Source organism: Felis catus, chromosome A2, assembly GCF_018350175.1.
Source record: "Felis catus isolate Fca126 chromosome A2, F.catus_Fca126_mat1.0, whole genome shotgun sequence".
Taxonomy (NCBI): Eukaryota; Metazoa; Chordata; class Mammalia; order Carnivora; family Felidae; genus Felis; species Felis catus.
The window spans coordinates 84,986,855-85,001,837 of NC_058369.1; the positions used below are offsets into that span (position 1 = coordinate 84,986,855).

At 35.9% G+C, this 14,983-nt stretch overlaps 1 protein-coding gene across 3 annotated transcripts in view; it reads right to left on the reverse strand.

The window, feature by feature from the left end:
* The window catches only part of GNAT3 (G protein subunit alpha transducin 3), a 300,648-nt gene that overhangs the window by 14,817 nt on the left and 270,848 nt on the right, over positions 1-14,983 (reverse strand). For all 3 annotated transcript variants that reach the window (XM_045052313.1, XM_045052312.1, XM_003982705.5), the window contains 2 exons: positions 10,348-10,505; positions 4,891-5,019 (listed from right to left, as the gene is read on the reverse strand). In XM_045052313.1, coding sequence (XP_044908248.1) covers positions 4,891-5,019; positions 10,348-10,505 — 287 coding nt within the window. The remainder of the gene's footprint in view (positions 1-4,890; positions 5,020-10,347; positions 10,506-14,983) is intronic.

Consider the following 14,983-nt stretch of genomic DNA (forward strand, 5'->3'; position numbering starts at 1 on the left):
TAACCATGAACATACTTGAAACAAATATATAGCTATACATGAGCGATTGCTCTGGGGGATCTAATAGAGAAGGACAAAGCTAATTTGAGATCTAGCAGCTGAGTAGACAATCAGACTCACTCCTAAACTGACTTATGCCCCCACAGAAATAAACAGAGTGCACATGATCAATTTGAAATTTAAGAAAATTGTAATTTATCTCATAGATCTACTCAAACATTGTTGAGAATAGTTATGTTGAATTTATAAAACCTAAAACTCTATGTTGTAATAATTGCTGACCTCTCTTCCTCGACTTCCTATAGTTTTATGTCTTCTTAATTCTATTGTTTAATTGTGGAACAATTAGGGAGAAAGTGGCTTCTCTATCATTGTTGGATAAATCATTATAAATCTGTAAGTTCTTCGTCCCGAGGGATTATTTTATAACAATAAAAGAGCTCACACTTGTGTTTTCCATTTACATAGTACTTTAACATTTGTAAAGATAATTTATTTTACATTTGACTGTTGGAATTCTGGTTTGATAAGAACTCTAAGGTAATTTCCATTAAATTAGGTGATACAGGAAGATGATACAGTATCTTAACAGACAGAATTTTTCATTTTGATGTTCCTGTTTAAAATTCTAGAGTTCTCTAGTTTAGTATGCAAATTAAATCTTTAGTTTTAAATAGTTATAGGATGATTTATGCTATGTGAATTCAAATCAATGCTAATGCAATATATTTTAATACCTGGGCACTTACTGAAATGAAGTTGGAAGGTATCTTATTTTTAGACTTTCTATTTTGAAACACTACCAAATTTTATACTATAAAAGTCTGTGTACTTTTAGATAATCCTATTCAGCACTTCAAAAAAAAAAACCAAGTGATTTAACTGTGGAAATTATTAAGGGATTAATATATCTCAGTTGCGGTGACTAAGCTTAAAAACGTAATTAAATGATTTTAAATAGTTCCTTAAGAAAAAAGTATAGTTGCCTTTTTTATATTTTGTAGTAAAATTTAAATACTTTCAAAACTTCATTGTTTAAATACTTGTTTTTAAAGAAATTCCCTGCATTTGAGTTATTATCCTTCCCCATTTCCTAACAGAAGATGCCTTTAATAATACACCCTCTTCAGGAAGAAGAAAAACAAAACATTAAAACAAAAGAGCTGCAAACCTGTTTGAATGAATGCAAAGAGGTTGTATTTGTGTGGTATAGAAACTGTTACGTCAAAAGAAATCCTAACTTGGTTTCACAATCCAATTCACAAACACCTTCCATTTCAGCATTGATGCTGTCATAGAGAATTAGCAAGTCCTTTTCTTATTCCTTCATAAGCGCCGACAATATACGAAAGCAGCATAGGCAATCACCTGTCTATATGACTTACGACAATGCCTCACAAAACACAGAACTACAAAAGAATGGGAAAATGGTACACCAATAGGGGTTTAAAGGTATACTCTGAAGAGGTCTATTATGAGGTAATATATCTTTAAAATAATGTTTTATTTATTAATTGCCTTTTTTAATTTTTAGAGAGATAGGGAGCATGAGCAGGGGAGAGTGGCAGGGGGAGAGAGAGAACCTTAAGCAGGCTCCACGCTCAGCACAGAGCCTGACACAGCACTTGATCCCACGACCATGGGATCATGACCTGATCAAGAGTAGTGTGCTCAACTGACTGAGGCAGCCAGGTACCCCTAAAATCATTTTTTTAAATATTAATGCAAATGCTGTATTCTATTCAGGATATAATTTTTAAAAAAATTCTATGAGTATTATTTGCTACTGAGTGAAATAGATGTTCCAAATAATGGACATGACTTTCTGAGGTTTATGTGTTCATTGGCAATCGTCATGTCCCTGGTTTCAGAAGCACAGATGTGCAAAGGTACTGAGCCTTGCCAACTCAGAGATATCTCACAAACAGGTGGTCATTTTTTTCTTCCTTCCCTCTTCTCTCCGAAGGGAGTTATGAATGACCAAAAACATTTGAAGAAGCATTTACTCTACAGAAAAAAAGAATGGTTTCTTTTTTTTTTTCTAATTTGTTTTTTAACGTTTATTTATTTTTGAGGGAGAGAGAGAGTGAGTGAGTGGGGTTGGGGCAGAGAGAGAGGGAGACACAGAATCCGAAGCAGGCTCCAGCCTCCAAGCTGTCAGCACAGAGCCTGACGCGGGGCTCGAACTCGTGAAATCATGACCTGAGCCAAAGTCGGATGCTTAACCGACTGAGCCACCCAGGTGCCCCTAAAAAAGAATGGTTTCTGTCCCAATTTACCTAACAGCCCAAATTGACATGCAGTGCAAGAAGTGTGGTTTTTGAAGTTAGAAAGATGTACGTTCTAATCACATTTCTAACACTTCTAGGTCTGATATTGAGGAAATCTTTCACCTCATTTTAGCTTTAATTTTTTTCTTTATCCAAAATAAGGACAGCAATACTCAGGTCAACATGTTATAATGAGCATGTAAAAATAGGGTATATATAGTGCTTGGCATCACACATTTATTCATCTAGCAAGAACTGACAGTACGCCTACTCTGTGCTGGCCACTGTGATAATCACAGGAGACGGCACTGTAAACAGACATGACCCTGGCCTCCAGGAGCTCAGAGCATAGGAGACAGAAACAGAAACAAAGGAGGAAACAAATAAAGAAACAAAAAAACTTCACACATTAGTAAGTTTTTGTTTTTGTTTTTTAAGTAACAAAATAGTCTGATATTTCAGTGTTGTAAAGGCATTGGCTCCCACTGGTATGGCTAGTGAGAGCTGTTTACATTTCTTCCCAGTGCCGCATTCAGTGACCTCACTTTGCTAGGTTGCAATTAACCATTGTTAGGGTATTTATAGCAAGGGAATCCTCAAGAGCCATACATCAGGCTTTCCCTCTCCCTGTGTCCCAGAGAGCCTATTGATATGTTTACCAGTACACTACTGGGTGTAGTAGTGACAGGGATGTGAGGCGATGGGTAACAGAATGAATAAATCTCCATGAGGCGATAGTATCTGATTTGGGAACCTAATGATAGGAAGGAGCCAGTCCTTCTCATCCAGGGTCAGAGCATTTTAAGCAAAGAGAACAGCAAGGTCCTAAGGTTTGGAATGTTCAAGGAACAGATATATATAGATATATAGATATAGATATAGGTATAGATATAGATATAGGTATAGATATAGATATAGATATATGCCATATATCTATATCTATATATATGGCAGATAATGTGTGAAAGTGACTATTTCTGAGAAGATACTAAGTTGGTGTTGCAGAGAATGACTGAGTTATAAGCTTCTAGGTATTCATTATGTGATACTAATTTTCATAACTGGTTTATGGTCCAAGAGATCTAAAATCCAGAAAATTCCATTAGCTTGTGTAATGCTTTAACAGGGTTAGGAGAGGCAGAGGGTCCAAGCAATTGGACTTGGACTCCCATGGGAAAAAAAAACCAGAAGCCTGCAGAACGTAGTTGCCAAAGAGGAACAGTGATGACAGGACCGAAAACAAACTGCTTACGTTTGCCAAGAGTGGATGTGGATCCAAATCTTTGTGGCCCCTTTATCCTGGTTTGATCTTTGGGTCATCTTTCAGAAAATTAACTATTGGTGGACCTGAGATTTGGGTGTAAATTTTGAAGGGCTTTATTTGATATTAACTTGAAAATATCCTGGCCATCTCTGTAATATCTATTCTAATTAGATATTACGTCTCACCACTTCTAATACTAAAAAAATTTGAAAGCTTTTATCCCACTGAAGTGAATTTTGCCTCACAAATGGATACAGATAATTCATGTCACTTTCGTTCAGTTTTTCTACTTTTTAAAAGTATTCCCATTTTGTGTACATGAATGGGTTTACTAATTGTATTTTTATTAATTTTTCATTATTTAGTGGTACATCTGGAACCTGGTTTTAATGTTAATAGTCCATCTCATCAACAATCCATAGGGAGAGGCAGTTAAATATGATGATGTTTTATAGCACTATGGTTTGGATTTCCAATTCTTGGTTCAAAAAATGAGTGGTTTTGGGGTGCCTGGGTGGCTCAGTTGGTTAAATAAGTATCTGACTTCGGCTCAGGTCATGATCTCATGATTTGTGGGTTTGAGCCTGTGTCAGGCTCTGTGTTGATAGCTCAGAGCCTGGAGCCTGCTTTGGATTCTGTGTCTTCCTCTCTTGCTGCCCCTCTCCTGGTTGTGCTCTGTCTCTCTCTCAAAAATAAACAAACATTAAAAACATTTTTTTAGAAACCGAATGATTTTGCACTAGCATTTCTAGAAAGGTCTTAATAATGTGACAGCAATAAAAATACTGGACTCATTTTCATACCCAAACCATGCTTATAAAATAGGCCTTGTTATTTCAGTAAATGGCATCACATTCAAATAGTTCTCCTCTCAATTATTTGCATCATTTTAAATTAAGGAAATGAATTAATAAAAGTATTTCAGGCAAATGAGAGAGTAGGAAGGCAAAGGAAATAGTATCCGTGGCACCTGTTACTTAAATTTAATTTAAATACTTTTTTTTTCTTTTTTTTAAGTAGGATATCAGTTTCAAATAAGAGGAAAATAAAATCTAGCTACCATCTGGTCAATACAGAGGCATTTTTCTTGGAGGAAGTATTGGGACTTAGGGTGGGGGGTAGGGTGTAGGGCTATAGGAAGGCAATAAGGGAAAGTAGCACTGACAGTGAGCTAGGAAGGCCTAGAAAGTATGCCTAAGGTTCACTGGGCTTGAATATGGGTTAGACCTTTCTCTGTAAAAAGAATATATATATATATATATATATATATATATATATATATATATGAAAATAAAAAATACATATATATACATATTGAATATTTCAGTTGATGATTAGAAAAGACATTGTTCATACCTGAAATGCAAATCTTTGAAGGAGAATTGAGTTTCAATGATTCCAGTTGTTTTCACTCGAGAATGTAGAACATCTTGCTCATTTGGGACATATCCAGGAGCTGTGATTCTATCTACATCATTAAGGTAGCTAATACAACAACAAAAAAATAGCATATATTTTTAAAATTTGCATTTGAAGATACCAGGATTCAGTACAAATGAATTTTTACTTCAGGGTCCATTAAAATTATTAAACTCCAGACTGGTTCTCTCTAACCCTGCTCATCAGAGCTTGGTGGACGGATGCTGCAGAATACTAAGTGTGGCACACATATGACCAATGGAGGCCTCTTGTAAAGACATCTAGGTCTGGGTGCCTGGGTGGCTCAGTTGGTTAAGCATCTGAGTTTTGATTTCAGCTCTGGTCATGATCCCGGGGTCATGGGATTGAGCCTGACCTGGAGACCCATGTCAGGCTCCTTGCTAAGTCATGGAGCCTTCTTAAGATCCTTTTTCTCTTTCCCTCTCCCCCTCTCCCCTGCTTGTGTACCCTCTCTCTCTAAAAAAACAAAAACAAAACCAAAAACTAGATCAATACTACCTTAGCCTGCATTTTATGAGGTGTATGTAACAGAATTGATGTTATATAGATATATTTCAGAGAAAAGTTCTGTTTCTAGGTTTTGATCATCCCCCAAAACGTCCTATCTTGTAATGGTAGTCACTAGATTATCTTCAAAATGCTGTAATTTGAATTTAGGCATTTTGAATTTTATTTTCCACGTTTATTTATCTTTGGGACAGAGCGAGACAGAGCATGAACGGGGGAGGGGCAGAGAGAGAGGGAGACACAGAATCAGAAACAGGCTTCAGGCTCTGAGCCATCAGCCCAGAGCCTGACGCGGGGCTCGAACTCATGGACCGCGAGATCGTGACCTGGCTGAAGTCGGATGCTTAACTGACTGCGCCACCCAGGCGCCCCTAGGCATTTTGAATTTTAAGGGAGTTATTGGTTTTCATAACTTGAAGTTTGTCCTGTTCTCCATGGATTGTCTAGCTTAGGACTCTGGACCATTTGTATGAAGTGCCATGATTATATACAGTTAGCACAATAAAAGAAAATATTTTGATTTTCTTGCTGGTTCACGATGGAACTTATTTCATTGCTGAGCCATTCAGGGGACAGAAGGCTGAACTTAGACATTGCACCCACTCCTACCTCTCTTCTCTTCCACCAATGTGTCAGTATCCTTACCTCTTTCCTGGACCACATATTTAAAAACCTACTGTTAGCAAGCTGAGTACTGCCCTGGTTTTGCCCACAGGATCTAGAGGTGCTGAGAAGCAGAAATAGATCTGAGTAAGCCGTGTGCTCCGCTAGAGTCTGTTAGATTAGAGGAAAGAAGCTGTTCTTTGCCTCCTTCTTGAAATCAGATCATGTCTTTAAAACAAAGTATCCCATTGCTTTAAAAACAGTTGAAAACCACAATTCTAGACTTTGAATATAAGGCTTTAGTAGTTTAGCAATATGGCTATTTCTGTGAAAATGTTTAATAGTGACAATAAAAGCCTGGTAAGGTTTTTATGACAAAATTGGTCATTATATTAAAACTAAGTTTACATGTATAGCTAAAAAGGAAGATTATGATGGGCATACATCTATCCAGAAAGAATTTGAGAGGTAGAATCCAGCTAAATATTAGTTATCATTCAAAAGTTGAATTTTTCAGGGTCTAAGTTGAAGAGTTGTCATGTGTTAGCACCTCACATCATGCCTTGAAAAGCAAAACTATTTTAGCCTTTTTTAAAAAATAAATTCAACAGCAATATGGGTAATATATTCTCGGAGGATCTTTCTGCTTTTGAGCTGAAACAAATTGAGTGAAAGCCTCAAAGGGATTTTGGCTAAATGACAAATAGGTGATCATAGTTCAGAAACACATTTATGTATGATAGGAAAATTTATTACTGTGCTTTATTCTAATAAAGCTTAATTTTTCTTCAAAGCAAGGGACAAATCAAGAAACAGATATATCAGCAGAAAATATTGGAAGCTTTTTCCAGTTTATCTATTTTCTGTTTTGTGAAGCAAGACCCTTTGTGAATTCTCTGTTGACTAAGTCTGCACATACAGCTGGTCAGAACAACAAAAACATACCTGTCAACATAGAGATTCAATTCATTTTAATGATAGCTAAATGAATACTTTGGTAAAGACACTTTTAATGTACTTTCATTTGCATGTGTAAATGATTTCAAGCAAAGCAGAAGCATTAGCAGAGTGACAAATTTGCATTTAAGAGGCCTGCTTTTAATGAATATAAGATTTGAATGCTCAGGCCTGTGGTCTAGAACTGAAACCAGAGGCCCTAAATACATATAGCTCAAATCGGTTAAAAAAAAATACCTGATACTTTTTCTAATCATGTAAAAATAATTTTTTTTTCTGGTAAAGTCTTTGTTAAATATTAAAGCTTCTGGAATTTAAACAGCACACTAGATGGACTCAATCAGTAAGCCATGAAGTATTAATAAAACTCTTTCCCCTCTTTGTCACGTCATGCCCTTTTTCCTTCAGCTTCCTAGTAGTACAGGTGCGAGCAGGGAGGTGTTAGGTTGCCAACAACATTCCCTTCCCTACTCTGATTAAGATTCACTACTTTGTTAGCCTAAACTTGAAGGGGCTCTAGGTTTGAGAAAATATAAGTATCCTATTTTGACCAAAACAAAACAAAACAAAAAAGGAACAATGGGGAAAAGGGCGAGAGGGGGAAAGGGAGAAGAGGAAGAGAAAGGAAAGGGAAGGGAGAGAAGGAAAGAGGCCATTGCTCTATAAAATATGTATGAAATAGACATGAGTGTGAGACTGATCTAATATGATATTTAGTTTCAAAATGTGAGTGCAATTCAGTATTTGAAAAAACTCTGTTAATTTTTGGAAGAAAGCAATGGCCATTCAACTATTTTTCTTAATAAGTGTTTTCTTTAATCTTCCTTTTAAGGACCTCTGAGGGCAGGGAGTATTAACAATTTAAATTTTGGGTGGTTTTCTTAATGAAAATTTTCTGAAACAGAGGTTGGGAGTGAAGGTGGAGAGGTGTTTTACTACTCTCTAAATCAATCAGGGTATTTAAAACCATTATTATATGGGCAACATTCACAAAATAGGTGCAAGTAGATACTGTGTAATGATGTTTAACTTGAACAGATAAATACTTTTAATATGAATCTACAACATGATAGTTCTGTAAAATATTTATTTTGTGTGTCAAAACAAAAAATCTGAAACAAGGCTAGAAGGTCTAGAAAATACAATACAGGGTCATTTCATCTTCCCATTTTGACAACACAATGTGTAATTTTTTCTGCTATTAAAGAGTAAAGTATTTGGTAAACATAATGATTAATATAATTGCAAATACACTTCTTACAATATTTGAATGGAAAAGTCATGCTTAATTGATAATGTATATCCAAAACCAAATATATTAATTACAGCTATTGAAGGGGTTCAGGACAACTCCCCAGTTCCCCAGAATGTGTCACTTTGGTATGTGGATTATTTTGAGCTGAAGGCACTTGAGACCCTGCAGGCTGAAGAGAAATCTTGCCCCTCCTTTAACTGTATAGAAGAATCAAAATTGGGGGTCTTTCCCAGAATAAGTGTTATTAGGAGAGAGAAATTTTATGAGTGACCCATCTGTATGGCAGGGCAAACCTCTAATTACCAAACATCTGCTGTTATCCCCCTTTGAGGTTGATTCCTTCCCTCTGAAGTCCCGGGCCCCACCCTCTTCTCCTTAGTTCAGGATGACATATAGACCTCATTTTGCCTGTCTTTGGAATTTCCATGTCTATGTGGGTTCCCTGTATGTATACCAATTACATTTCATTTTTTCCTGTTAATCTGTCTTGTGTCAATTTGATTCTGAGTTCAGCTAGAGGGACCTTTGAGGGGATAGGAATTCTTGCCCCCCAACACTATCTCTCCTTCCTTCTCTAGCGTTTTGTTAAGCAAAATTTTATGAGAATATTCCACAATTAAATATCTTATTGTGACTACCGTTATCAACGATTCATAAAGAAAAGTAGAGTTTTCTATACTGCACAGAGTTGTCTTAGTATTAAAATATGGCTAGGCACTGGGACACATAAAACAATTAAATGAGTTTAATAATCACATGATGATATTCCTTCTCTACTTCGTCAAAGAGATGAGAGCAAGACTTTCCTCCAAGGGCTTTGGAATTTAAAATGAACATGAGTGACTAATCACAGAAGACTGTTGTTGTTACCTTTTCCTAAAATTTGTATAGTTTGTTTTCTCTCTATAATCCTTCTGACCATCACGATTAGAAAGCTGAAGTATCATGCAAGTTTCATTGTTCTATCCTCAAATAATCTTTCATTTGCTTCACTTTTACATCACCTTTTAAGTAGTACTAACATGTTCTGTTGTGAGTTCATCAAAAGAACTGTATTTATACCGTTTTATATATGAGTATGCATGGACAGGTACATAGAATAAGTAATTATATTTGCATACATGTACACACATGCGTGCAGGCTTATAACCAGAGTATAGGTTAAGAACTACTTACTACAATAGAAATTTAAAATAATTTTGATAATGAAATTACAAATGGTATCATAACCTCCTAATTTTATTGTGGCTGATAATTGCCTACTGGATGATATTAGCTGTGAAAATTATATAATCTTTCTTGAGACTCAAACAGTATCCCACAAAATACAAATGTTTTGAAAATCATTACTTTCTTCTAGAATTCTGTATCATGTTCATCAAACCAATTGAGTCAAAGAATGTGTCATCAATAAAATTATTTTAGAAGAATATTTAAGTAATATGATGAGAGACGAATGAATAGCCCAAAACATCAGTGTGTATGCCACCAACCTGCGTTTACATTGAGAACAGTGCACACAGATGAATCCTTTTCATTGGGGAGAAAATATTTGCAAAATGTGGGTATTTTCAGGCAAATACTTTCAAAATTATTTTAAATGCTCCTTTGCTTATAGTTTTACATTTCATGAAATCACCTTGATCTATATTTCTCTTCAACTTCTTTTTATTTTAGTGTAACAAAATGTAAAGCTATTTACTTTCCTCATTTGTGATGACAAATGTAGAGTCTGAAGAATTGTAGCTTATTTATTTATTTATTTATTTAAATAATTTTTTAAAAATGTTTAGCATTTATTTATTTTTGAGAGAGACAGTGTGAGCAGGGAAGGGGCAGAGAGAGAGAGGGAGACACGCAATCCGAAGCGGGCTCCAGGATCTGAGCTGTCAGCACAGAGCCCAACATGGGGTTCGAACTCACAACTGTGAGATCATGACCTGAGCTGAAGTCATCCACTTAACTGACTGAGCCACCCAGGCGCCCCTGAAGAATTGTAATTCTTAACTTAAATGTTTCAACTATAATTCCTGTTAAATGCATTCACTTACTAAGCTGCTGAGTCATTGAGGTGATATTCAGATGCCCTTTCAAAGCAGGTCTGAAGTCCTGGGTCTCTCCAGAGTCTTTTTATCACCTCAGCCAGTTCAGGTGTCATGCCACCATCTTGCAGAGTGTTCGCCATCACACAAAGTTGTCGTTGGTCTTCCTATAGCAATGTTTTTAAAAGAATGATAAAAATGTGTTGTTATTTGGAATCACATATCCTTTTAATAGGGCATTTCAATTTTATTCTTATTGGTTCTTTAAATGTCTATTTTTGAGGGAGAGCACAAGCAGGTGAGGAGCAGAGAGAGAGGGGGCATAGAGGATCCAAAGCAGGCTCAGTGGCGACAGCAGCAAGCCCGATGTGGGACTTGAACTCACCAACCGTGAGATCACAACCTAAGCTGAAGTTGGATACTTAATCAACGGAGCCACCCAGGCACCCTAAATTTTATTATTTTCATCTTATTCCTTTAGGTAATAATTCTGTTAATGCAATCTTAAATTTCCTTATTTTTAAGTGTTTATTTATTTTGAGAGAGAGAGTACACATAAGTGGGGGCGTTGCAGAGAGAGAGGGAGAGAGAGAATCCCAAGCAGGCTCTGCACTGTCAACTCAGAGCCAGATGTGGGGCTCAATCTCACAAACTGTGAGGTCATGATCTGAGCCAAATTCCAGAGTCAGATGCTTAACAGACTGAGCCATCCAGGCTCCCCTGAGTTTCCTTATAATGGCTGGGTGAAGAGTCCTCTATTGTAAAATCTATGTAACCTGATAAGGTAAATTTAGGATATTTTAGGATATGTCATTACCTTCTGAACGTAATGTCAGAGGGGATAATGTAAACTGATTGAGTTTTCAGAGTCAAAATGCAAGGATAAAAGGGTAACAATTCTGATATAATCTGGCACTTCTCATTTTGATCATTGCCATGTATTTTCCAGGAAATAAAAATACCATGAAGGAATTAGAGATAACATGGAAAATAAAACTCAGTATAATTTACCAACAAGTATTGTTTGCAATCATAAAATAAAGCCGCGATAAGTATTTTGATATACACATGGTTTTTGGACATCTGTACAGGTGTTGTTTGCATGACTTTGAGGCTAATCAATAGGGTAGAGGTGAAGATTTCATTAATAAAATAGAAGAGAAGGAAAAAAAAGAAAAAAAATAGAAGAAAAGGGAAAGAAGAAAAGAAGAAAAAAATGAAATAAAGGGGGGAAAAAAGCAGATATTGTGTTAGTCCTGATGGGATATTTGAAGGTGAGAAGGACAGAAGAAAATCAAACTTTGTCAACTAAATAAAATAGTCCACAGTTTATCTAAACTAATAAAGCCAATTTATGACAAAAAAATTAAGGTTAAGAATTCAAGTTCCAAGGAATTAAGTTATTGACCATGATACTGGACCAGGCAAATGAAGTCTGTGTTCAAATCCTTGTTGTCAGACTCCAAAGCTCATAATCTTTCTAGCACATAGTATTATAACAGGTTATAAGACAGCGCCTATAATATCTCACAAAATCCTCACAGCACTGTCGCATAGACGGCATTTTTCTCCATCTTACAAATGAATCTAAAACTAGAAGGTTGGTTTGCCAAACCAATAAGGACAATGAGCTTCAGAAGAAGAGTCAAACCCAAACTACTTTGTACAGTGTCAGGTGGCTACCAGTGAAGAATTATCAATGGGAACTTGCTGCTTTTCTGATACAAGTCAATTTATTATTTTAAAATAGTAAAAATGGCTTATTTCACCATTTTGTTAAAAATCTGTTCTTTGTGGGGCGCCTGGGTGGCTCAGTCAATTAAGCGTCCGACTTCGGCTCAGGTCATGATCTTGCAGTTTGTGAGTTCAAGCCCTACATCGGGTTCTGTGCTGACAGCTCAGAGCCTGGAGCCTGCTTTGGAATCTCTGTCTCCTTCTCTCTGCCCTTCCTCTGCTCATGCTCTGTTTCTCTCTCAAATATAAATAAACATTAAAAATTAAAAAAAATCTGTTCTTTGCATTAAAAACTAAAGTTTTGTCTCTCCTTCTTAAAGAGAGGTTCTGTTAAGACTAAAAATCTTACTACATCTTTCTTCATATTCAGATTTTGCTGCTAATCCAAACAGGTTACATAGATGAGCATTAACCAAAAATTGTAAAATGGCCAAAATCTAAGGATTGAACCCATTTTCCTATATTGGCATAGTGTAAAGTTTTAAATCCTTCTTCCCAATTAGTTAGATGTGAGAGAGCACTGCAAATCCAGCGAAATATGACCCAGCCAGTTTAGCTGGCATCATCCCATGTGCCTCCTTCACTATTAAGGTGTCATTCAGGACAAATGATGCAATGAAACAGCTGTTCGAACCAGTTTGTCCTTAAAGGGAAAAAAATGGCATGCCTTATTAACATATCTTTACGAACCAAGCTAATTTCTAATATACTCTTTCATTTAAAAAATTTTTCCAATTTCAACCTAAATACACTTTATTTGAATAGATAACCATCATGAAAATCGTCTCACCTTGAACATGTAAATGTCATAAAGTGTTCTTCCGCCACCATTTCAATCCTAGTACTTCCCTCGAGGGCAGGCCACCCTACCAGTTTGGTTTTGTCTTTCAAGACCTTTTATTTTTTTAGTTTATTGCTTGCATAGAAAAGGCAATGATGGTGATTTTCAAACAAGGCTGTGCATTATAAGCATGTGAGGCACTCTTTAAAAATACTGCTACAAGGAATTCAATCCAAAGAAATGAGGCAGGAACTCTGGGTGTCAGGTTCTACAAAGGTATTTTCAAAAATCTTCTGGGTGACTCAAATGAGCAGCCTGATTTGAGAATCCCTGGCAATACATGGTTTCCTTTATCCATAAATAATATGTTATTGGACATACTGTATTTTAATTCTGGAAGTTCTTCTGCAGTTATTAAAGGGCTGACATAGTAATTCAAAGAATCAAAATTCATATGGCTAAGGAATTGGACCCACCAATAACGTTTGAATTTTTTAAATATATGTAATATCAAAATTAACAAGTATTATGAAAAGTTGTCTTTTTTTTTGAACAGTTGTCTTCTACATAACTGCCAAAGTGAAGGAAAATTGAACTCCAACTTATTATCTTACTCCCATATTTTAAAACCTCCAGTATTTCCCAGCACACTCAAAACCCAAATCCCATGTCATGGCTCGTAGTGTTTCACAAGTTTTGACCCATGTATTTTTTTTCAATTTTATTTCTCCTTCCCTCCCTCCCTCTCCCCCCCCACCCCTGCTCTGTCTCTCAATCTCTTCCTTCACCCACAATTTGTCTCTCTTTCCTCAAGATGCACCAGACTTCTTGCTGTTTCTCAAACTCAACAGCCCCCCCATTTGAGAGCATTTGAATGGCTGTTCCTCCATGTCTTCCCTGTTTCATTTAGGTTTCTTCCCAAATACCAGCCCCTCAAAAATGCCTTCCAGAGCCACCCTTTCTTCCGTTCTTTCCTTATTCTCTAGCTCCCTGCCCTCCTCCGTTTTCCTTCATAGCACTTGTTACTACTTACATACTGCATATTTCTTTATTTTGTATCTTTTATGTTAGACTATCACCACATGAAGGTGGTGATATTTTTTTTCTGGTCATTTCTACATCCTTAAGACTTACACCAGAACCTAATGCATAGTATTTGTCCCAGAAATATTGTAGAACAAATGAATCAATAAAATGAAATGTGTTAATTAGCTCAGACCTCATGTTCTAAGGAAGCTTTAAAGGTTCTCCAATAATTTCTCACATTTTTCAAATAGCTCTGAAGAGGTTTGAGTGGCATCCTGAAGAAATTTTATTTCCTTGTGATATATTTGGAAAAGCTTGGGAACTATGATGGTTCTGGAATGGCTTATTCTCTCAAGTTTGCATAGCTCTGGAACTATGTTGCAAAGAAAGAAAAATATATACTGTCTCTACAAGTTACCCAGAATTTCTTCATAAATGTTAGGGACCTCAGGTATTCCTAGAGTCTTGTGGAACTCATTCTAAACCCTTGAGTCATATTTCCAAAGATTGCAGAAAAAAATATCAAGGAAAGAAGAGATATCACAACCTTATCATCTTGGGAATATATGTATATATATATATATATATATATATATATATATATATATATATATATATATATATATATATGCATATATGTATTTTAAACTTAGTTGATCACAGAACTTTATCCTGGAAAATTCTGAGAAATCACTGTTCTTTGGTCCATATTATAGGGTTCACTTTGTAGGATACTATCTCACAGATGGTCACAATACCCAAATCATGAGATAAAGTACTAAAACATTCAACATTCATTTAATGTTGGTCTAGAGGATGTTCTAGACGCTCTAAAATGGAATATGATAATATTCAGAGAGAACAAGTAGAAATTTACTAAATGCCTATATTATGTCCCCTTCTTGTTTCTTCAACTTTACCCTTTACAAGTTCTATATTTATGAAATTAGTCTGTCAAATATCAATATAAGTGAAAACGAGCCCTCTCTTAGATGCATTCCCCTTCAGCTTCAGATACTATTTCTCTTTATATTCTTCAGCTATCATTGCTAAAATGTCTTTAAACTGTTCCCATATCTTCTTCTCATATCTCAACATACTTCA